Source organism: Protobothrops mucrosquamatus, unplaced genomic scaffold (assembly GCF_001527695.2).
Source record: "Protobothrops mucrosquamatus isolate PMUCROS unplaced genomic scaffold, P.Mucros_1.0 scaffold494, whole genome shotgun sequence".
Taxonomy (NCBI): domain Eukaryota; kingdom Metazoa; phylum Chordata; class Lepidosauria; order Squamata; family Viperidae; genus Protobothrops; species Protobothrops mucrosquamatus.
In genome coordinates this window covers 467,160-489,220 of record NW_015386811.1, presented here as the reverse complement: position 1 = coordinate 489,220, position 22,061 = coordinate 467,160, and the positions used below count along the sequence as shown (strand labels likewise).

The window sequence follows — 22,061 nt, the reverse complement described above, 5'->3', positions numbered from 1 at the left end:
AGTGAACCAGGGAGCCAGTTGAGATCTGCGCCGGGTCAGAGGCCGCAAAGGCACGACTCGGTCCAGTGCTGCGGCAGCGGCTACTTCCCAGGCCGCCGCCCGATTTTCCGCCGAGTCGTGAACTAGATCCTCCGGATATGGCCCAAGCTCCGTCAGGAACCTCTCAGGGTCCATCAGGCGCCTGGGACGGAACCATCTATGCGGTTCCGTCTCCCTGCGGTGGGGGGGAAATCATGATTTAGCAATACCAGACTTGGGTACCTTATTCATACAAAGCCACTTTATTTAATTTTCATTGACTATGTGAACATTAAGAGCTGTGGTGGTGCAGTGGTTAAAATGCAGTATTGCAGGTGAGTTTGAGTCTCACTGACTCAAGGTTGACTCAGCCTTCCATCCTTCAGAGGTCGGTAAAATGAAGACCCTGATTGTTGAGGGCAATATGCTGACTCTGTAAACCACTTAGAGAGAACTGTAAAGCACTGTGAAGTGGTATATAAGTCTAACTGCTATTGCTATTAAAACAAAAATAGAAGGAAGACTGTTGGTTGATGCTTCCTCAGTCATCGTTTGGCATATTTTATTTTATTTTAATTATTTCAATATTCCATTCATATATGAATTGATTCTTGCTAATAATATTAGAGAGAAAGAAGAATTATATACACCAGTATTTCATATTGTGTCTGTGAACTCCATTCTTGCAATGCATGCTGTGAAAAAAGTAAGATAAATTATATAAGCATTGAAGAAAGAACATACAAAGTTATTGGCCTGATCTTCTTTAAATTCATTTATAGTTCTTATTCTAGGAGCTGAAAAAAAAAATAAAGAAAGCCTGCACAGTTACCTCTTAGACTCTGCATTCCATCACAATAGGGAAATTCTCAGGTGATTGGATTCAGAGAAATTTGGCTGATTTTATTCTGAAAGGTAGTGTAATACAAAAGGAAATTGGATTCTTCTGTAAGTGGGGAAAAGTTAATTTTATCTTCATTTTTACAATAAAGTATCCCCATCCACACAAGAACATATTTAATATATAATTTGAAAGTTAATCTAGTTTATAGTGATTATTCATTACAAGCATAAGTGTGAAGATTAGGATGGACAACTGTTTGGAACTTCATGGCTGGGAATAGTGCCATCTCTACCCACAAGTGATGCACATACGTGGCTGTTTGGCTGCCTACCTCATGCCATCTGTTTACATGGCATGGTGCCGGCTTACAAATTGGTTAAACCTGTGCCAACAGTAATTGATGTAGTTATAAATACAAAAGATTGCATGTGCCATCTCATGGGACAAGATTCTTTGTGGCCCCTGAAGTAATATAGCTCTAAATCTGTAGGTGTAGTTGATAGTTATGTTTGCAATCATGTGAAAACTTCATAGGTTTATGACAATTAAAACCAAATGTTCGTAAATCCTCAGAGAATGGATGCAGTATGAAAGGGAGGTCAGAGCGTGGTTAAGTACAGCTTCACCTTTTTTATATACAATACATCATCGTAACCACTATATTGGCTCCCCCCCATTATACTCTGTGAACATTCCTGGGTTAATGCAAGCACAACACCTTCTTGAATTGTTAAAGCAACTGTGTCTTTTGGAAGATTCATGAGGCTACTTTGAAGCCTGGTTGCCTCTAAATGCGTAGACATGCAAACATAGCATTTCTAATGGAACAGGCAACAAAACAGCTGTGCATGTACATGGAAGGGCAGGCAGATGCAAACATTTGAATCAGCCTCACCATGTGTTCCAAAGGATATGGATGATTTGATATTTGGAGCGGTATTTTGGTTCCAGGTAGGCCAGACTAGAAACACAATAAGATAAATTATTTCTACTTTATTGTCAAGCTACATTAATAGAATGTTGGAAGTCTGAAAGTACAATTCTCCTATTGTCACATTTATCACCTAAGAATTTAGGGAGTTTTCCTTCTGAGCTTCTTGCTTTACCCACTATACCAGTGGTGGCGAACCTATGGCATGCGTGCAAGAGGTGGTACTCGGAGCCCTCTCTGTGGGCACGTGTGCCATGCCCCGGAGATGGCAACCGTCTTCTTCAACCAGCCGCCCGCTAACTCGCCGAGGTCCCACATGGCCGGATGCATCCCAGCACCCATGCGCTTGCTGGCCTCTGTGTGCGGGGGCCGATGGTGTCAGGCAGAAGCCACCCCAGCCCCTGCCTCATCTTGCCCTGCGACATGGCATCCCCGCCCTACCTCGCCTTGCCTCGCCTCACCCACAGAACCAGCCTCTTGCCCACCGCCCCACCCGCCAGATACCCCTGGATCTCCCCCAACCTTACCCGGCCCCCACAGGCATCCCTCCCCACGAGCAACATCGGGCTGGCCATGCCCACCCTGGCCATGCCCACCCATCTGCCATGACAACTGTAGCCACGCCCACCCAGCGGGCCATCCATCTGATGAGAAATAATCTGCCAATGGATAAAAATTATAGCTGTCTTTCTGTCTTTTTTTCTCATTTATTCAATTTTTAAACCAACCAAAGAAACCAAAAATTCCCTTAATTTTTCTTTCTCCTTTCCTTTCCTTTCCTTTCCTTTCCTTTCCTTTCCTTTCCTTTCCTTTCCTTCTTTCCTTTTCTTAAATTGCATAAATAAAAATGAAAATATATTCATCAGAGCAGTGCTTTTTTTGTAAAAAAAAAAAAAAAAAGGTGCCAGAACTCACACACATCATACAATTGGCCTTGCCTACCCTACAAGGTTTACTTCTGTAGTTGAAAAAAAAAACCCCTTCAATTTTAGTGTATTTTGTTCAAGGTAAGTTAATATTATTACTATTACCATGCACTGTGTGGCTTTAAACTACAAGAAGGCATTTTATTAATCTTTACCATTGGCATACCCATTTAGTTTAATGAATGGAAATGTCAGCTTTCTATGTGGAATAAATTGTTTTTAAGAAGTTGTCAAACAAGATGGAAAAATTTACATTTGGAGTTTAATATGGATATGACTTGAGATAAATTAAAGTTGAAACTTTGTCAGTGAACAGATTACTTTTAATTTACCTTTAAATTAAACCCAATTTAATAAATAGATCTGATTAAACCTCCTACTGTAGGTCTACCTTTACATCTAACCAATACATAATTAATATATATTATTAATAATAATAATACCTCTGAATCATAAGACATTGGCTTTATTTTTATTCTTCCCCTCTGCAGTTTGAATATAAAGTATAAAAGACTAAAAAAAGATTTTCGTAGACATCCCAGCCTTTGAACTACCCAAGGAACTGAAACAGCAAAGTTTCGCTGTCCACGCCAGCCGCCTTTCTTTCCTCTTGCTTCGCCTCTTTTTAACCTCATATCCCACCTTCTGTAAGGGAAGGCAAAAGGCTCACTCACCCTCTCATGAAAGATGGCCTCCATGTTTATGTGTCTCTCACTGCCACCATCGGCTTCCACACCACATGGTCCGACTCAGTCAATCAAGCCATGCTCTCTGGCTGTGGTGCTCAAGTGCCTCAAGGCAGACAGCGCCGCAGGGGACCCCGCTCGCACCGTACTGCCAGCGGGGCATTTTTAAAAACAATTGAGGATAGGAAAAGAAACAATAGGAAAAGAACGCAATTCTGGAAAATCGATAAAACAAAGATGCCAGAACTCTGTTCCGGTGCGTTCTATGACAAAAAAGCCCTGCATCAGAGGGCAAACATAATTTTGGAATAGAAATGTCTGTTTTTTTCAAAAATAAAAGTCATAAGAGTTGAATTAATAAAATCTCCTTTGCACTGATGTTAATATTTTGAAACTCCATAGAAATATCAATGCACATTTCTTTGCAGCACTGTGAATATAGTTTGCCATTGTCACTTCTGAATGTTTTTTTTTTTTAAACTTTCCAGGCTGTCTACAGTTCTGGGATTTTCTGATACAGATAAAGAGGAGCAACCTCTTTATGGTGGTGGTGGTGGTGGCATTTTGTCAGTTAAGATACCAGGCTAGAAAGCAGGAGATTGTGAATTCTAGACCTAGCTTAAGCATGAAAGCCAGCTGGGTAACTTTGGGTCAGTCAATCTTCTAGGGTTAGGCCAAACCTACCTCATATGGTTGTTTTTGTGGGAAAAATAGAAAGAGGAAGGAATCTTAAGTATGTTTGCTGCATTGAGTTATAATAATAATAATAATAATAATAATAATAATAATAATAATAATAATAATAATAATAATAATAATAATAATAATAATAAAGATGGGATATAAACAAACAGAAAGTTAGCTTCCAAGGTCAGGCATAGCAGCCCATGTGCTGCTGCCTATTAAAAGGGATTAAGAAGGAAAATACCTTTCTCCTCTCCTCTCCTCTTCTTGCTAATTCAGGATATGCCCTATAAGTTATTAATAACATTGTACATTCTAGATCCCTCAGCATAATAAAATAGGGAATTATCATAAATGGCTTAATGGATAAACCTGGCTCAGGAATTCTGGGAGTTGAAGTCCACGAGTCATAAAAGAGCCAAGGTTGCCTACCCCTGGGATAGACCAATAAATGATATGAAGAAAAAGCTGAGGATTGTTGTTGTTTTTTGCATGAGTTTGTAACAGTAACTACTTCTGCTCAAATTTGAATTAATTTGTCACAATAGTGTTAGTTTACTTTCAACTTGAAAGATCTGTGATCTGAAGGAGAAATCCAAATCTAAAGTAACATGGCCACATTATTTTCACAATGCCAGCTAAATAACTGTGATATCACTTTCTTGTGTAAGCAATTAATTGAAATGTGAATATTAATTATTAGTGTGAATATGTCTGTTAAATCAGTGTATTATTTATGTGGTTTTTTTTCACATCTTGGTTTTGGGGAAAATATATTTTTCACTATTAGAGGATGTTGCCTGTCTCTTGATATATATGAACAACTAACTACTGCTGCTCTTTAAAGAGCTTCTAAATTCAATAGTCACTTTCAAAGGAGAATAATAATTGGGTAAAGTATTATGAAAACAATATCAGAAAAAGGTATGTAAGATGTACAATATATACAAATTCTCTTCCACTATTATGACTGGTCTGTATCTTCCTCATACAGAGAGACACAAATAAACACACAAACAAACAAAACACACACACACACACACTTATACACACACGCACACATTTATATTTAACTCAGACACTATGCATTATTATTTATCACAAATGCATCTTATACATGGGTTTATGTATGGTTAATAAACTCTAAGAATTCTTAGAGCCCATCTATACAGTCATAGCACAACACTGTGTCTATAGTCTTAGATAAATATCAAATATGCTTTTCTTTGAATAATGAGTAAACAGTGCGTTTACTAAAATGTACAATCTGCCTTTTAAATTGAATAGTAAAACTATATTTCATCTATTGTTGTATGTAAATTAGTTGTTTTGTGTCAACTGTAAAAAAAAATGGATTTCAGCCAACATTTATTTCTCTCTGTCCCTCATTTTGTGGCAGAGTCTCCCAACATTCCAAAGCACAGAAGACAGAAAAATCATTCCTTATCCTGTCCAGTTAATGCAAGAAGCTGTGAAGCCAAGAGCCTTCTGTCAGCGAAACAACATCAGTTGAATACCACCCAACTTTATATCGTTACTCTGTTTTTTTAAAAACCTAGCTATTTTGTGACAGTTGCATTCATTCAGGCCAGGAGTGCCATTTTTCAACAATACCACTTCAACTTTACATTCACATGCTGAACTTTAAAAGAAAGGGATAGAAGTGTGTGTGGCTCCCTCTTTCCCCAGACTCCTTATTCATAAAAAAAAAAAGTGAATAGCAGTATTCTTCAGGGAATTGATATGTGTTGTCTCAATCAAGTGAATAGAAGTTTTTTTTCCACTCCTTCTTTTTGGGGCTATTTGTTAGGATTTTCTGTGAGTTGATTAGCACAAAGTAACATTGATAAGCAAAAAAGGTGATTTTCCTAAGCTCATTTTTAAAGGCACTTTGCTGTAACCATGTAAACCTATCAAATCCTGTGGTTTTTCTGAAGACCAGCTCTATGGTCCCTGATAAGAAACCAGTCACTAGCAAGCTCTTCAGCGAGAGATGATCTGAACTCATTTGATTGTACTAGCAGCTGTGTGATTTCATTACCATTAGAAAAACATGCAGCCAAGCCAGCTGGTATCCAGAGAGGCTATTCAATATACATAGCTTGTCAGTTTGTTGGTTTACATATTATAACTATAAAAGGATCTTATTTTTTTTTAAATGCAGTGTCAATACTATCTCTGTCAAGATATTTTTCTAAGTTCATTGTTTTTGTGCCAGAATCAGACTCTTAGCATAGGAATAGCTTGCTTCCCTAATTGTGTATATTATATATCAGTTATTCATTTCAGACATGTCACAATTTGTCTTGACAATATTTCAAACATTGCCAAATATTTCTTTCAAGATTGTCTAGTGTCTCAGAGAGTAGAATCTTCATTTTTCCAAGGAGAATCTGCAAATCTTGATAAAATGAGACAGTTTAAAATCTATCTAGGAATATCTGTGACTTTCCCAGGAAACCTGAGCCCTTATTATGCATATATAGGTAAGATATAGTTATTGGATGAAAAAAATACATATGCTCAGAAGAGTTGATTAATTCAAACTCCTTCCCAGATAGCTTATATATACTGCTCAAAAAATAAAGGGAACATTTTACCATGGAATTGAAGGGGTTTGCGTTCCCTTTATTTTTGTGAGCAGTATATATTGGTGACTCAAAAGTCACCATTGGGTTTGGAGTTCCTACAGTTCTTCTTACGGCTGTCTTCTACAAGGAGGAAATTCATAACCTTGGCTGTGACCACTACTGCAGCATTTTATTTTAGTCTTTATGTGGGCTGATGAAATTTGGCTAATGAAATTGATTAATAACTTCTGAAGATCATGAATTCATTTCTTTTTCTTGTGCTTTATTTAAAGTTTGCTGAATTACTTTAGCTTCTTTGGGAGGGTAAAGTGATATGTTTTATGCTTATGTTATCTCTTCTGCTTTTTTATTTCTGCAGAACATGAGAAATAAGTAATTGTATAGCTGCTTTCATTACTTTTGTGAAATTTTTTGAACAGTATATGAATTAAGGGTGGTTTTAATTTAGAATTATTTTCTTATGTTTTGCTGCCATTCCTGTTCTACCTCACTGGCTAAAGACACTAGGCTTGTCTGATTTATGAATGTGTGATGTGTAAACTTGGCCACTTGGAGTCTATTCAGCAAACCCTCATATGGTAATTAGAAATTAGCATGATGTGTGAATGAGTGGTATTTATTAAAGGCTTTAGCAGTAAAAAGAGAAAGAAGTTTAAATTAATGGTTAATGTATTGTGTGTGTTTAGGGGAAACTAACTCTATGTATAAACTAAATTGTTTCCTATTAGGACAGAGTTAGATTTTTGCAGCTAAAAATTGTATTTCTAATTTTGCTTAAAGAAGAATAGGGGAAGAGAAGGCATTTAGCCCTGCCTTGCCCATATACAGCTTCTCATGTACATATAGTGTGAGTTCTTTTATAATTAGGCATTCTAACATGATTTTGCTAGTCAACAGGAGGATATCATGAAAAATAATAGGAGAAGAAAGGCTAAGCATAAATCTAATCTAAACATCTTTTCCATCTTTCACCATAATAATTACTGCTGTTAAATATGTAGTTCCACTCTAAAAGAACATTAATTTGAGATATCTTTTATTATTTTATGGAATATTTTCTTCATTACTTTGCTATTTAAAATTTTAATAAATAATTCCTATGAAGTGGAAAGGAGAAAAATAACATGGCAGATAGCATCAATACAGTTTATTTCATCAGCATCCTTATAACCAAACCTACACTCAGCAATTACATTAAAATAATTATATCTCTTTAAGATTTGGATTTTAATAGTAGAAGATATATTTTACTTATTCAGTTGAATGATATTAGATGGGGAAAATGTATGTCTTATGCAGTTGATAATAAGCAGAACACTGAATTGTGAAAGCTGAGAGTTGAAAATGCTGATTCAGTAGTTGGAAAAATACATTTAGCTTAAAAATTAATTTAAATGTCCACAATGATGGGTACCTATGCTATTTAAGGAAGTAATTACACTACAGTGTAGTCAACAGGAGTATTGATTAGGATTTAATTCATTACAAAACCCAGAATGGTTTTTCCCTCTTTGTCAGTACACTGAAGTTTCTTATTTTCTTTTTCTCATCTTTTTGTTTTTGATGGTCAATTTAGTAACAAATTTGCAATTAATCATTTGCTGATTGTAATGAATGGTCTATCAATAATATGCGCTCACATTGCAAAAAGGGTTATACAGTACTTCATTGTTTTCCTTTTGTCTTGGGAACACTTTGTCTAGCTATGTTTTCTAGAATGGATTATGAATAAATATTTGAAAGTAATGCATGCCAGTTTTAAAAAGACACCATGGACTGATTCGGCGTATTAATCAAAATAGGCACTAACTTTCTTTTGGCATTTCAGTACTTGGACATCTGTTGACTTCTAATACGTGAAGTTGGACACTCTGGCATTAGTGAAGAGTTTCATTATCTTAAATGTCATAACATTTGTTTGAATTACTCTGTGTAGGTTTCAAATGCTGAAATTGTAACTTTAAATTGCTCAACAGATTTCATTTGACTTTCAAAAATACAGAAATGGGAGCTTATTAAAAAATCCTATTGCTAATTTTCAGTTTAGTCTATCATAATAAAATAGTTATAATCAAGCTATTTTCCTAGAGTTTAAATTAGTTTAAGGGATCTTATAATGAATTCGGTATGTATTGCCATTGAATTTGTGTACACAATACTTCAATTACCTGTAGATTAAGCATGCATTGCATTCAGCTGTTCCCCAATCAAAGTAATAATGGCAGGTTTCCTATAAAATATTCTGGGATGGCTGCTAATCATTCGTACTTCTATTTTTACAGTATCTAACAGAGTTGGACTGATCATTACTGATAATTTGAAAGCACAATCTCTGCCTGTACGATGACAAGACATCTTGTAGAACATAGCAGGATTATCTTCTTTTCTTCTACCCTATTCTCTAGCCCAGTGATGGCAAACCTTTTAGAAACTGAGTGCCCAAACTACAACCCAAAACCCACTTATGTATCGCCAGGTACCGGGTGGGTGTGGCCCACTTGGCGGGTGCAGCTACAGTGGCCTTGGCAGACTGGGTGGGTGTGGCCACTGGATGGGTGTGGCTGCAGTAGTCATGGCAGATTGGGTGGGTGTGGCCAGGGTGGGCGTGGCCACCTTGATGTTGCTTATGGGGAGGGACACCTGTGGGAGCCGGGCAGGGTTGGGGAGATCCAGGAGGTATCTGGCGGGTGGGATGGTGGGCTCTCCAATGGCGGCTCCAGGCTGGCTGGCCTTAGACCAGTAATGGCGAACTTTTAGAGACCACGTGTGTTGGGGCGATGGTCTGTGCCCACACGTGCCATAGGTTCGCCACCACTGCTCTAGCCTCTCTCTTCTCTTACCAGAAGTCTGAATTATGACTTTTAAACGAAGAAATTAGGCCCAATGTTGCAGGATGCTCATTCCTGGCTTAGAAAAATACTCACAAACATCCTGTATAGGTGGGCAGGAGGAACAACCGTAGGATAGCACAGACCATAAGGCCCATTCCTGTCCAGCCGAATGCCTAATTAAATAATTTTTGTCTCTCACACATACATATACCAATAGTACATATATAGTTGTAACTCCCCATAGTGTTAAGAGTAATCATAGAATAATTGTAATTACCATCAAAGAAAGGGGACATTTTTTATATTCTCAATGTGTTCCTGATAATAAAAATGGAAATTCCCATCATCTTAATGTTAAAGCTGCAGAGTCTAGTTCCAGAGTCTAGTTATCAGCAAGGAAAGTGACAAAAGAAAAACAGGAGGCTTCTTATGAAAGAGTTTGACTTGTACAAATTGAAAGAATTCAGCCCTTTAATGCAGTTCAGAAAAGGAAACTAAAATCAAGAATACTAAAATTATTTTTACTGTAAGCTATAGTAACAGAATCTTGCAATATAAAATCACTTGCCTGCTCCTTACCTTTACATTCCAGAGAACTGGAGGGTGTCAATTCTGGGAACATTTTCTCAAAATTTTAGTTTTGAAATATCAGATTTGAAATATCTGGTTTTGACTATCAGATTGTTGTCTGGGCTGCAGCTTTTTCTCCTGTTTCTCAAGGTTACTCTCATAGTCCATTATATCAACCCATAAGCTTCCCATGTATGAAATCTACCTAAAATCAATTTCTGTTGATAATTTTGAAGATTACTATTTCAGATTAGAGGGTTAAAAGAGAGGTATTGGATTCACTAATGTGGAGTTTCAGCAGAATTTCGTCTTCGTGTTATGTAACACATTGCCCAAATTATATCAGCAGCCAACACAGAAGACTCTGTCTACTGTATTCAAAGACATGTTTGAAAGTAATGCATATATGCATTTAATTGGGAGCCTTTCTAAACACCGATAATATTTGTGAACTATCTACTGGAGTTCTTGTGAGAAAAACAACTGGAATTTTAAATTATCCTAACCATTGTTTTCTTTCAGTTGTGATGTGGTAGAATCATCTGAGCTGAAATGAGGGATGGTGTTGAAAAAAACTGGCTAGGCAGGAATCTCTGGGAGGGAGGAAGAGCCAGAAAAAAGACCTCCCCTAAACCTTGGAGTACTTATCTGGTTGTTTCTAATGAGTGTAGTTAGTATGGCAAGTTTCTTATAATAGCAATAAACATACTTATCTGATCAGCTCCCAGGGATATTCTGGTTCCTTGTTCCTAATAGATAATGAAAATAGTGTTGAGGTGTGAATTTGACATCTATTCTCCAGACACTATGTAATTATAGGCTACATTTATCAAAGTTAAATAACATATTAAAAGTATCCCCATGAACAGTGTCTGCAGAGTATGAGTAGTCCTCGATTTACAACCACTGGGACTGGAATTTTGGCACTAACCTATGTGGTCATTAAGTGAGTCATTATGTGATTGGACCCATTCTCATAATCATTTTTATCATAGTCACTAAGTGAATTACTATGATTAGTAACATGGTTATTAAGTGACTCGTGTACTTATTAAGCAAATCTGACTTCCCCAATGACTTTGGTTTCCAGAAGCTAGTTAGAAAGTTTGCAAGCTGCAATCACATGATTGCATGATGGTGCAACCATCGTAGATGCAAGTTGATTGCAAAGTGCCCATATTGCAATCATGTGATCACAGGGGTAGTACAACAGTTGTAACTTTGAAGATAGATTTATAAGTCACTTTTTACAAAGCTGTCATAACTTTGAACCATTGTTAAATGAACAGTTGTAAATTGACAATAATCTGTAAAAAAAAAGTCAAGATGTTCATCACCTGAATGTCGTCCCATTTTCTTGAGAGTTGCCCATAATTTTTCTTTGAATATATATTTTGCAAATAAAAAAGGAGTGCACATATGAATAAACCACTGTGGCCATCATTATTCTATTTTAACCACTATTTATAGATATCCTGATCCAAGTTATCATTGTTATTAACATTATTTGTGTTTATAGCACAATACTTTGTAATAATTTAAACTGTAATCTTTATTAATATTATTTGACAATCTTTCACTAACAATTATATCATGCCAGACAATTAGAAAAAATAAAATGGTTATAATGTAACTGAAGTTATAGTTTATTGTTGATGTATTAAAATTATATTATATTATTTTATATTATATTTTATATTACTTTGAAAATTCAGGTGATGTTTATGTTTGTATATATTTAAAAAGTAACAGCTGGCTTAATGCTTTTCCATAACATAATAGAATCTGCTTGCTCAACTATTTTTATTTGGGAATTTTCCACTATGAAAAGATAACAAACAATTATTTCTCATTTGAATATTAAATTGTCATTGGGAAGTACTTAGTTATTTAGTCAAAACAGATATAAAAATATTTCACTAGCAGGATACATGCAAATCATATTTTGAGATGCTACTTCTTTTTACAAAGGACAGATATTTTCACAGCTTAAGTACAGTATTTGTTTCACCTGTCCACTTATGTATCAGCCATAAATTGTGGCCGCTTTCTTTTGACAAATACAATAACCAAATCAACACTTTAGAAATGAATCACCTAAATTACTTTTCTTCATATCGACAATTAACATTTGCTAGTGTTAAACATAAATGAGAAACCACTTCCACATAATATTTGGTTTTCTTCCAGCCATGTTTTAAGTGTTTACAAGGGTGGAATGATTAAAATCAAAGACTTCCCCGGAATTCTTTTGAATTGTGATTCTAACTGAAAAACAATTTACCAACATCAAAGGATCATAAATTACAAAAAAAGCAAGTAAGAATTTAATAAAACTATTTCCAAATGAAACATTATTAATTTCAAAGAAGTGGACAATTATCATCCTTATAGAGGATGATATTTATATAATTTATGTATATATAAATTAAAAAAATATTAACAGCTTTCTTGTCTTCTTTTTCCTGTATCCCTTTTTAAAAAGTGAAATTAACCATAAAGGTAGTCCTCGAGTTACGAATGCAATAAGAGCCTGCCCATTGCATTCATAACTTGAGGATTCGTAGGAGTGAATCTCATACATTGAATATGATTCACTCCCAGCTTTTACCCACACATTTATTAACTTAATGCATGGGCGAATGCATGGCTCATTAAGTGAACATGAGGTATCTTAGGATGGGAAAGGCCATGGGGGCCAAGTGATAGAACAGGCCACTGGCTTCAGACCACCCAGGTCCCATCCCACTGAGATACCTCATGGTCCCTCCCCTGGGATCCCCACAATTTCTCCCCCACCCAATCCTGCCACGCTGGGTCACTTACCTTGTAAAGATATATCTCCTCTCCAGCCTCTCTGTTTCTTTCTCTGCTCCCAGCAAGAGCAGACAAAGGCCTCTGAGGCCCAAAATGGGCCTCTTGAAGCATGTGGCTACTGCCCAAGGCCTTCATTCTGTGCCTCGGAGGCCTGGAGGAGGCCTCCAAGGCCTAGAATGGGCCTCTGGAAGCATGTAACCGCTGTCCTTGGCTTCCTTTCCAGGTGGCAGTGACCCGGAAAAGGTCTCCAACACCCAGATCAGGCCTCCAGAGGCACGCAGAAGCCTTCCCCCGGCTTCCATTCCATTTTCTGGTGCAGAGAACAGAGGCCTAAACTATTGTGAGATCACATGAGATCAATAGTGTGGGATCTCATGTCACTTATCTCATGTGATCTTTGTTACTTTAGGCCTTCATTCTCTGTAAATGCACTGAAGGCCTGGAGCAGCCAAGAAAGTGAAGGATCTCTTGATTTTTGCAAAGTGAGTATCTATAGGCCTAATGCCTAGGGAGACCCAGGGCAGAGGGGAGGGAGGGAATAGCCAGGGTGAATGTTGCAGTGCCACTGCGGTCGTTCATAAAGATGAATGACTGCTGTGGTATGGCAACATTTGTAATTTCAGGACTTCTTCGTAAACACTAAGGGGCGCTTATCACGTAACTTTGAACCTTCACTAAGGGAACACTCATAACTCAGGGATTACTATACTATGTGGGTATTACCTTTGATTTGTGGGTAACCCATTTAAACTTGTTCTTGATCCTGGAATATGAATCAGAAAAAGGGAGCAACATAAAAATTCAGTGAAAGCACACACACACACACACACACACACACACACACTTCTTGCTTTTTATAAGAGCAGATTGAAACATAGTGCAAAGGTATTTCATTATGAGTTGAAGCATACTCATAGAAATCAGTATTGCTGTGTTTTTATGTTGTGGTTTTATACAGTTCTTTTTAAAGAAAGAACTCACTCAAAACATTTCTATTCAGTAAGCATGCCTAATGCAATGTCAATGTAATCTGACTATCCCTGTCTTCCTCAGGTTCATAATCATTCATGTCATAGGTACAAAAGAAAATACTATTTAGAAGGGCAAGAAACAGAACACATATAAATAGAAGGTTTATATTTTGTAGTAGTTAAATTATTGAATGAATACTGAAAATACCTAGTTCAAGATGATTCTTAGCATGTAAACATGCTAAACATGAGTGATTTTTACTTTGAACCAGTCAGGCCAGTGCCTCTTTCAGGGTTTCAGCTTTAGGGATAAAATGAAATGAGATCTTCTTGGGTGCTGCATTGAGTTGTGGAGGAAATACAGGATGTAAATCGTATCAAATCATATCAAACACATCAAAATAATTTAAAGGGGGATAAACAAAAGCCCTTTCAACTGTTCAACTGAAAAAAAAAATCTTTAAAGACAATGAAAGATTGGAACATAATATAATTAGAAAAGAGGGAGGAAAAAGAGAAAAAGATTTGGAAAACTCTGAAGGGGAGGGGAAAACACCAGCAAAGGTCAGCATTCTAATCTGGCAAAAAATGCTAGTGAATGCCTTTGATGTTGCAGTTATTCTCCTTGGTGGGAAAAGACCCCAGGACTCCCAGGTGTAGTGGGAAGCCCCGACTCTCTCCTTAGCACTCCACTATGATTGCAGTTGGGTAGCCAGGATTATGGTCATTGAGCAAAGTGGTCCTGTGTATCTCACTTAATAACTGCTTCACTCAACGAATGAGATTTTGGGGCCAGTTGTGGTTTTTTAAATATTTAAATATTACATATTGTATTTTAATGACATTGTACAATAATTTACCAATATTTATTTTAAGAGCTACATTGAAAAAAATATTTGTCTATTTATCATATTTATATATACCCATCTCACTAGAAGTGACTCATGGTGGCATACAACAATCAAATAAAATCACAATATAAAAACAACGTACAGAATCTCAAAATAATAAATAACAACAAGGGAATATTTTCCATATTTACTTTATAGCTTTGTTAAAAAATATTTTGTATTTTGCAATGAATCCACAATAATATTTTATTTGTAAAATTTCTTTTAGGATGCTTCAATTGCTCACAGATTTCACATTATGCGAGAAAAACATCCAGAAAAGTTCAATAGCAGGTAAGAGCCTTTTTTTTTACATGAATTATTTTGAAGTAGCAATGATGTATGTGACAGATAAAGAAAATTGTGATTTTATCACAAAATAAATTCATATTATCATAGTGCCTTTCATTATAACTCACCAATACTGCTGTCACTTTATTTCTGTTCTGACCTTAATAAATCTTTTCATATTTACGATATGAATACTTTCTTAGTTACTGAGTTTTCTTTTGGAAATGTGGGCTTTGTAATATGAATACAATTTTCAATTTTGCAAGTATGTACCTTAATAAATTTAATTTGGTTTGCCAGGTCAGAGAAGGTTAGCTTGTGAGATAACAGGATGTGATTACTCAAGCTCTGTCTCATGGAATAGTTGGGTTTAATATTTTTTGTAAGAATTCAGATAAACAAGAACTTTAAGTATTAATAATATTATCATTTTCACAAATTTGAATGAATCATCATTATCTTTTGAATGACATTTAATCATTTATAGAGTTTATATAGCTGCCAATCTCAACCTTCGAATTCTAGGCAGCCTACAGTACAACAAAACATAAAAACACATAAAAATACTCATAGTAACCATGTAACCATGTAAACGTTCCTCTGGCACCTCTTAGGAAAAACTGATTAAACCTAAATATCTTATTTTATATCATTAACTATTCTCAGTTACAATATGCTTATGTGTTGTGTTGAATGATTGTACCATGTCAAGTCACAACCCATCTGTCTGCTCCTCCATGTTTTTCTTGCTGTAACACATAATACTTTCTGAGCTTGAACATTTCAATAGCTTGTAAATACTTGTCCTAGATATAAAGTATCATGACTTTTTACAGCTCAGAATTTAATCCAAAGAAGAATTTAATTAACATCTCTGCTATTTCTTTAGTCATGGGAGCAGGTTTCTCTACCTCTTCACTATGGTATTCTGACTTTTATGCAACCTGTTGACCCCAAGAAGCTTCAAGAAATGATAGCTTATACATTACTTTTAAAAATAAGTTTGAAATGCTCTGCTTGTATGATAATCCATTTGATTTGCTTATGCTTTTTTAAACATGTATCATATTTATGCAAATAAAATCTTTGTTTTGATTCTATCATGGTTTGCATTTTTAGAAGTTGCATTATTCAGTCAAGTTGTTTTTCATGCCTTTGCATTAGGATGTTTGCAAAATTAAACTCATTTCCATTTTACTCTTCAGTTTGGGAAAATATATGACAGGGATTTATGGTTATGGTTTTATGAAGACCACAGTCTTTCAATGCAAGTCTCAGTCTGTAAGCTCTTATAAAATAATTTATGGTACTGAACTGTTCAGTGTTCTATTGCTTCTATACTGCTATGGCCACAAATAAATATTCAAGATACAAAAATTGACGTAACGTCATCCTTGACAAGTGTGAGGACTTGTGGAGCCTGCTTGAACTCTCCATGTACTTATGATCTGAGTTGCTAATGTTTTGCCAATACAAAATTGCTGAATGCTAATGAGATATAGTAATCTACTGCGTAGGAAGAATTACGTGTATTCTTTCCTACCTCTGTTATACTCTTTTTACAGAAAGAAAACACAAATGAATCACAAATGAAATAGAAATGAATTTTCAGGAGTTAGTGGCAATTCTTATTCTGAGAGTAGGACTATATAGATTGTTGCCATTATGGAAACTTGGTGGGATGAAACACACAAATGGAATATACAGCTAGAGGGATTTAAATTATTTAAAAGAAACAGACCAAACAAAAGAGTAGGTAGAGTTGTACTATATAAAAGAAATGACTACATCTCTACAGAAATAGAGCACAACAATGATGAAAACTATCTTGAATGCATTTGGGTCAATATAAAAGGAGAAAAAATGACATTCTCATAGGGGTATACTATAGGCCACCCATCTAAACCAAGGGAATAGATGAACGTTCATAGTTAGTTAACTAGGAAGCACATCACAATAGTAATGGGGAACTTTAACTACTCTGACATCAACTGGGAGACAAACTCTGCATCAAGTAGAAGATCAAATAGATTCCTGACAAACCTAGTAGACAACTTCATCTCCCAAAAAGTAGAGAAGGGAACTACGGGATCAGCCATATTGGACTTAATTCTCACTAACAGAGATGAAATGATAGAAAGTATTTAAGCTACAGGAACCTTAGGGGGAAGGGTGATCATGCAATATTGGAATTCAACATCATGCAAGCACAAGCAATAGAACATGGTCAAACTAGAGCTAGTTTAAATAAACTTAGACAGAGCTTGGGAAAGACTCTATGGAGGAGAATCCTCAAGGAAGAAACAACTCAAGAAGCTTGGGAAACTTTGAAAAGTGAGATTATAAAAGCCCAGTCTAGCACAATACTAATGAAGAAGAAAAATAACAGCTCTCAAAAGAAACCAGCATGGCTGCATAAAGAACTCTCTGATAAACTGAAAGAAAAAAGGACAAGTATAAAAAGTGGAAAGAGGGGCAGCTAACTAAGGATATCAGCAATTAGCCTGAGCCTGTAAAGATGAAGTAAGGGGAAAGCTAAGCCTCAAAATGAACTAAGGTTACAACAAAAGTAAAAAATAAACTGGGACTGTCAAAAACAGATCATGCCAGACAAATCTTATTGCATTATTTGATAAATTGACAAAATTAATGGACCATAGGACCACATATAATTTATTTGGATTTCAGTAAGCATTTGATAAAGTAGACCACAACCTACTACTTGATAAGATAGAAAAATGTGGATTAGACAGCATCACCACCAGATGGATTCATAACTGGCTGATCAACCACACTCAGCATGTAGTCCTCAATGGAACTGCATCTACATGGAGAGAAGTATGCAGTGGGGGTGCCCCAAGGCATCTTCGTCAACGATTTGGATGAGGGAATAGATGGGGAACTGATCAAATTTGCCGATGACATCAGGCTGGAGGAATAGCCAACACTCCAGAAGATAGGCTTAAGATACTGAAGGATCTTGACAGATTTGAACATTGGGTGCTATCTAACAAAATGAAATTCAATGGTGAAAAAAGTAAGGTTCTACATTTAGGCAAGAAAAACCAAATGCACAGGTATAGTTGGTACCTCCCTGTGAGAGGGATCTTGGAGTTCTATTCTATTCTGTTCTGTTCTGTTCTGTTCTGTTCTATTAATGTCTCAAATTTATAAACTATATTTACTTCAGACTAATAAATGTTATTGCATTAAGTTGAATTTATATTCATGAAATATAAACAGGAGGGATCCCAAAGGGTGATTCAGAATAATGTGAGGCACATTGCTGACTGAGTGAAAGTATAGAAATCTTCTATAACATATTTTAACCTATAATAGGAGAAACTCTGAATTAATGAAAAAAATTATCAAAGTGCCTCATATAGACATTGTACATACTTATATTTAAGACCATATTCTATTGAATTAAAAATATACACAGCTTTCCTTTATTTCTAATTGGGATAATTTGAACTTTGCTTTAGAGTTCTGGTCAAAGAATATAGCTTTATAATTAACAATGAAATCATTTAGCTTGAGACATTCATTTAGAAAAACATATTGTTTACAAGATAGTTAAACTTTCTGTGGGAAGATTACATAAAATTTCTCAGCTTATATTAGGATTCATGGTCATGTTTTATATTTTAGCATCTTTTTGCAAACTAGAGCTCTTAGAGACGAGTGATAGCATTAATGAAGAGGGCTCTATCAAATGAAAGTACCAAAAATGTGATTCTAAGAACAAGCATGATTACTTGCCCTTTTTTGTACTAGCATTACTATGCCTCAATATTTAATGAATGAGAGAAATACTTGACAAAAATCTTCATTACATGTATAAGAAAAATCAATATAATCCTGTATGTTGAGAATGAAGTGCTAGTTTGAATGTTGTCACCTGCTCTTTAGAAATTATTGGAAAATATAATAAATTATTAATTCATCTAGGGAATCTAATATCCACAGAGTTCAGTAAGCAATATGGATACCACTATATGCATCTGTTTCTCAGTTATATCGGTATTCTAGTTCAAGCTTAATTCATCCTAGTTACCCACATAGAAGAAAGAGAGCTGAGTAGATGTTATCACTACCTACATGTCCACTCATGACAATTGCAAGAAAAACAAGACTGGTTTGGGTGCACAAATTGGAACATATTTAAAGAGACTGCAACAAATGGACAACATATTGATGTGAACGAGTATGCTTCTACTGTGTCTGCTTATATCCAAAAATATATGGAGGATGTCAATGTTCTTAAGTCTATTATCATGTGAGCAAATGAGAAACCTTGGATATCACAGAAGGTCTGAACAGTGTTGAAGGTGAGAAACACAGCTTTCAAATCAGGTGATGCAGCAGCACTTAGAATAGCAAGAGCTGAGTTGAGGCATGCTATAAAATCAGCAAAGTGGGCCTATCGTCAGAAAGTGCAGAATTTCTTTCAAGATCCTATGGACCTGAGACGTATGTGACAAGGTATTCAGGTAATTGCTGATTATAAGGTAGCTTCCCTGACATGTAAGGATGACACAGACTAAACAAGCTAAATATGTTTTTGGGACACTTTGAGGCCACAAACAACGTTTCAGCAAGGAAGACTGTTCCCCTTACTGATGAGCAGATGCTCAGGTTTGATACAACTGCGGTTCAGAAGGTCCTGCGGAAAATCAACACTTGGAAATCTGCGGGTCCTGATAATATTCCTGGCTGAGTACTTAAGGAGTGTGCTGACCAGCTAGCCAATGTTCTCCCAGACATCTTCAATTTCTCGTAGCATCAGGCCATGATTTCATCATGTTTTAAGACTGCAATCATTGTACCAGTGCCCCCCAAAACTAAAATGACATGCCTTTATTATTACCATCCAGTTGCACACATTTTCATTATGATGAAGTGTTTTGAGAGATTAGTAAAGGACTACATGGTTTCACGCCTTCTCCCTACATTTGATTCATTACAGTTTGCCTATCGGAAGAAACGCTCTGTAGAAGATGTACTTTTCTGTGTGCTTCATCTTAGCTTGGTGCACCTGGAGGGGAAGAATACTCATGTGCGAATGCTGTTTGAGGATTTTAGTTCAGCATTCAACACAATCATCCCTCAGCACCTGGTGAACAAACTGGGCCTATTAGGTTTTAATATTCCTTTATGTAATTGGATACTTGATTTACTTATTGATAGGCCCAGGTTGTGTGAGTTGGAAAGAAAGTTTCCAGTTCCATCTCCTTGAGTATGGTTTCCCCACAGGGCTGTGTCTGAGTCCTCTACTGTTCACCTTGATGACCCACAACTGCTGTGCCAAATCAGCTATGAATCATATTGTGAAGTAAGCAGACAACATGGCAATGGTGGGTCTTATCCAGAATGACAATGAAGATGCTCATAGGGAAGAGGTGAAGGCTCTGGTGGACTGGCGCAATAAAAGTAACCTGGTTCTAAATGTTGATAAAACAAAGGAGATCACTGTGGATTTCAGAAAGAGCCGGCATAGTCCTACTCCACTCAGTATCAAGAATGCAATTGTAGAGGTGGTCAACAGTATGAAGTATGTGGGGGTGCAGATAACTGACAATCTGAATTGGTCTCTCCACATGTCATCCTTAGTGAAGCGTGCAAACCAGCACCTGCATTTCCTGCGTCGGATGAGGAGAACACATCTTTCTTCTTTGGTCCTGGCCACTTTTTACACAGGCATTGAAAGCTTATTAACAAACTGCATCACTGTCTGGTTTGGTGACAGCAGTGCCTCAGATAGAAAATCCATACAGAAAATGGTAAGGATAGCTGAGAAGATCATAGGAAGCTCACTTCCTGGTATTCAAGATGTGCTTATAGCTCAAAACATTGTTAGAGACCCCATACTTCCACTTTATGGTCTGTTTCTGTTGCTCTCCTCTGGGAGGAGGTTTCAATGTATTTCTAGCAGGACTACTTGATTCTGTAATAGCTTGTTCCCTATGCCATCCGTCTGGTAAACTCGCAAGATTCATTTTTTTTTACCATGCACATGTATACATAACCCAAACTAGACTGTTGTTTCTCTATGCCATTTAATATATGTGGATATATGCATAATTATGTATTTATTTATTTTTGTCATATTTATGTAGTATATCGGAGGTAGTGACCCTTTGAGAGCTGAATGCAATGAAATTTCATTTTAATGTATGCCAATTAGTGTACATTCAAAGTGACAATAAAGTTATTCTATTCTATTCTATTCTATTCTATTCTATTCTATTCTCATGGTGCTGAAGCACAGCTTTCAATTGAAGTTGTTTTGTTGCTTGAAACAACAAATAATGTGTTTGAGCAACTGAAGCAGAAAATCTCACAAGGCTTTCTTCCAGAGAAACTAAATTTCAATTCAAAGTGGGGTGCTTTAGTGGCATTTTCCCCACTAAAGCTTATGGATTAACCAATTAATTTTATCTTAATGGCTTAGTGGGCTAGGCAATTGACAGTTTGGTTGTTGGTTGCATTGTTGATAGATTTCTGAAGAGAGTTTCATTTGATTTAATCAATAGAGGAAATTGATTAATTGATTATATGCTCTCAGATCGTTGTCAAGTTCTTAGCAATCACATTGATTTTCTTCATGAAAATCTGTCCCTAATCTGGTTTCAAACCATGCACCCATCATCACTGTAACTGAGTCCCACCAACTTACTGGTGGTCATCTTTTCTCTCCCCCCCCATCTTTCCCAGTGTTACAGCCTTCTCTAGACAGATAGATCTCTGCATAATTTGTCTGAATTAAGATAATTTAAGCCTAGTCATGTATCTCAAATGAAAATTCTGGGTTGATTTGTTTAATGATCCATTTATTTTCATGGCTGTCCCCAGTATTCTCAGAATCTCCTCTAATACTAAAGTTCATGTTAATACATACATTTCTATGCCATTTTCATTCTTAATTCTTCCTTTACATATTCCTCTGATTCTTTTAATAGACTTTAACCTCACAAGAATTAATAAAGACAAAGTTTCAGTTGAGCCAGG

General features: G+C 36.2%; 1 protein-coding gene across 4 annotated transcripts in view; it reads left to right on the top strand.

Annotated features, from left to right (window-relative positions):
* The window catches only part of LOC107288186 (diacylglycerol kinase beta), a 285,137-nt gene that overhangs the window by 123,101 nt on the left and 139,975 nt on the right, over window positions 1-22,061 (top strand). For all 4 annotated transcript variants that reach the window (XM_029284290.1, XM_029284288.1, XM_029284289.1 and 1 more), the window contains one exon: window positions 14,989-15,053. In XM_029284290.1, coding sequence (XP_029140123.1) covers window positions 14,989-15,053 — 65 coding nt within the window. The remainder of the gene's footprint in view (window positions 1-14,988; window positions 15,054-22,061) is intronic.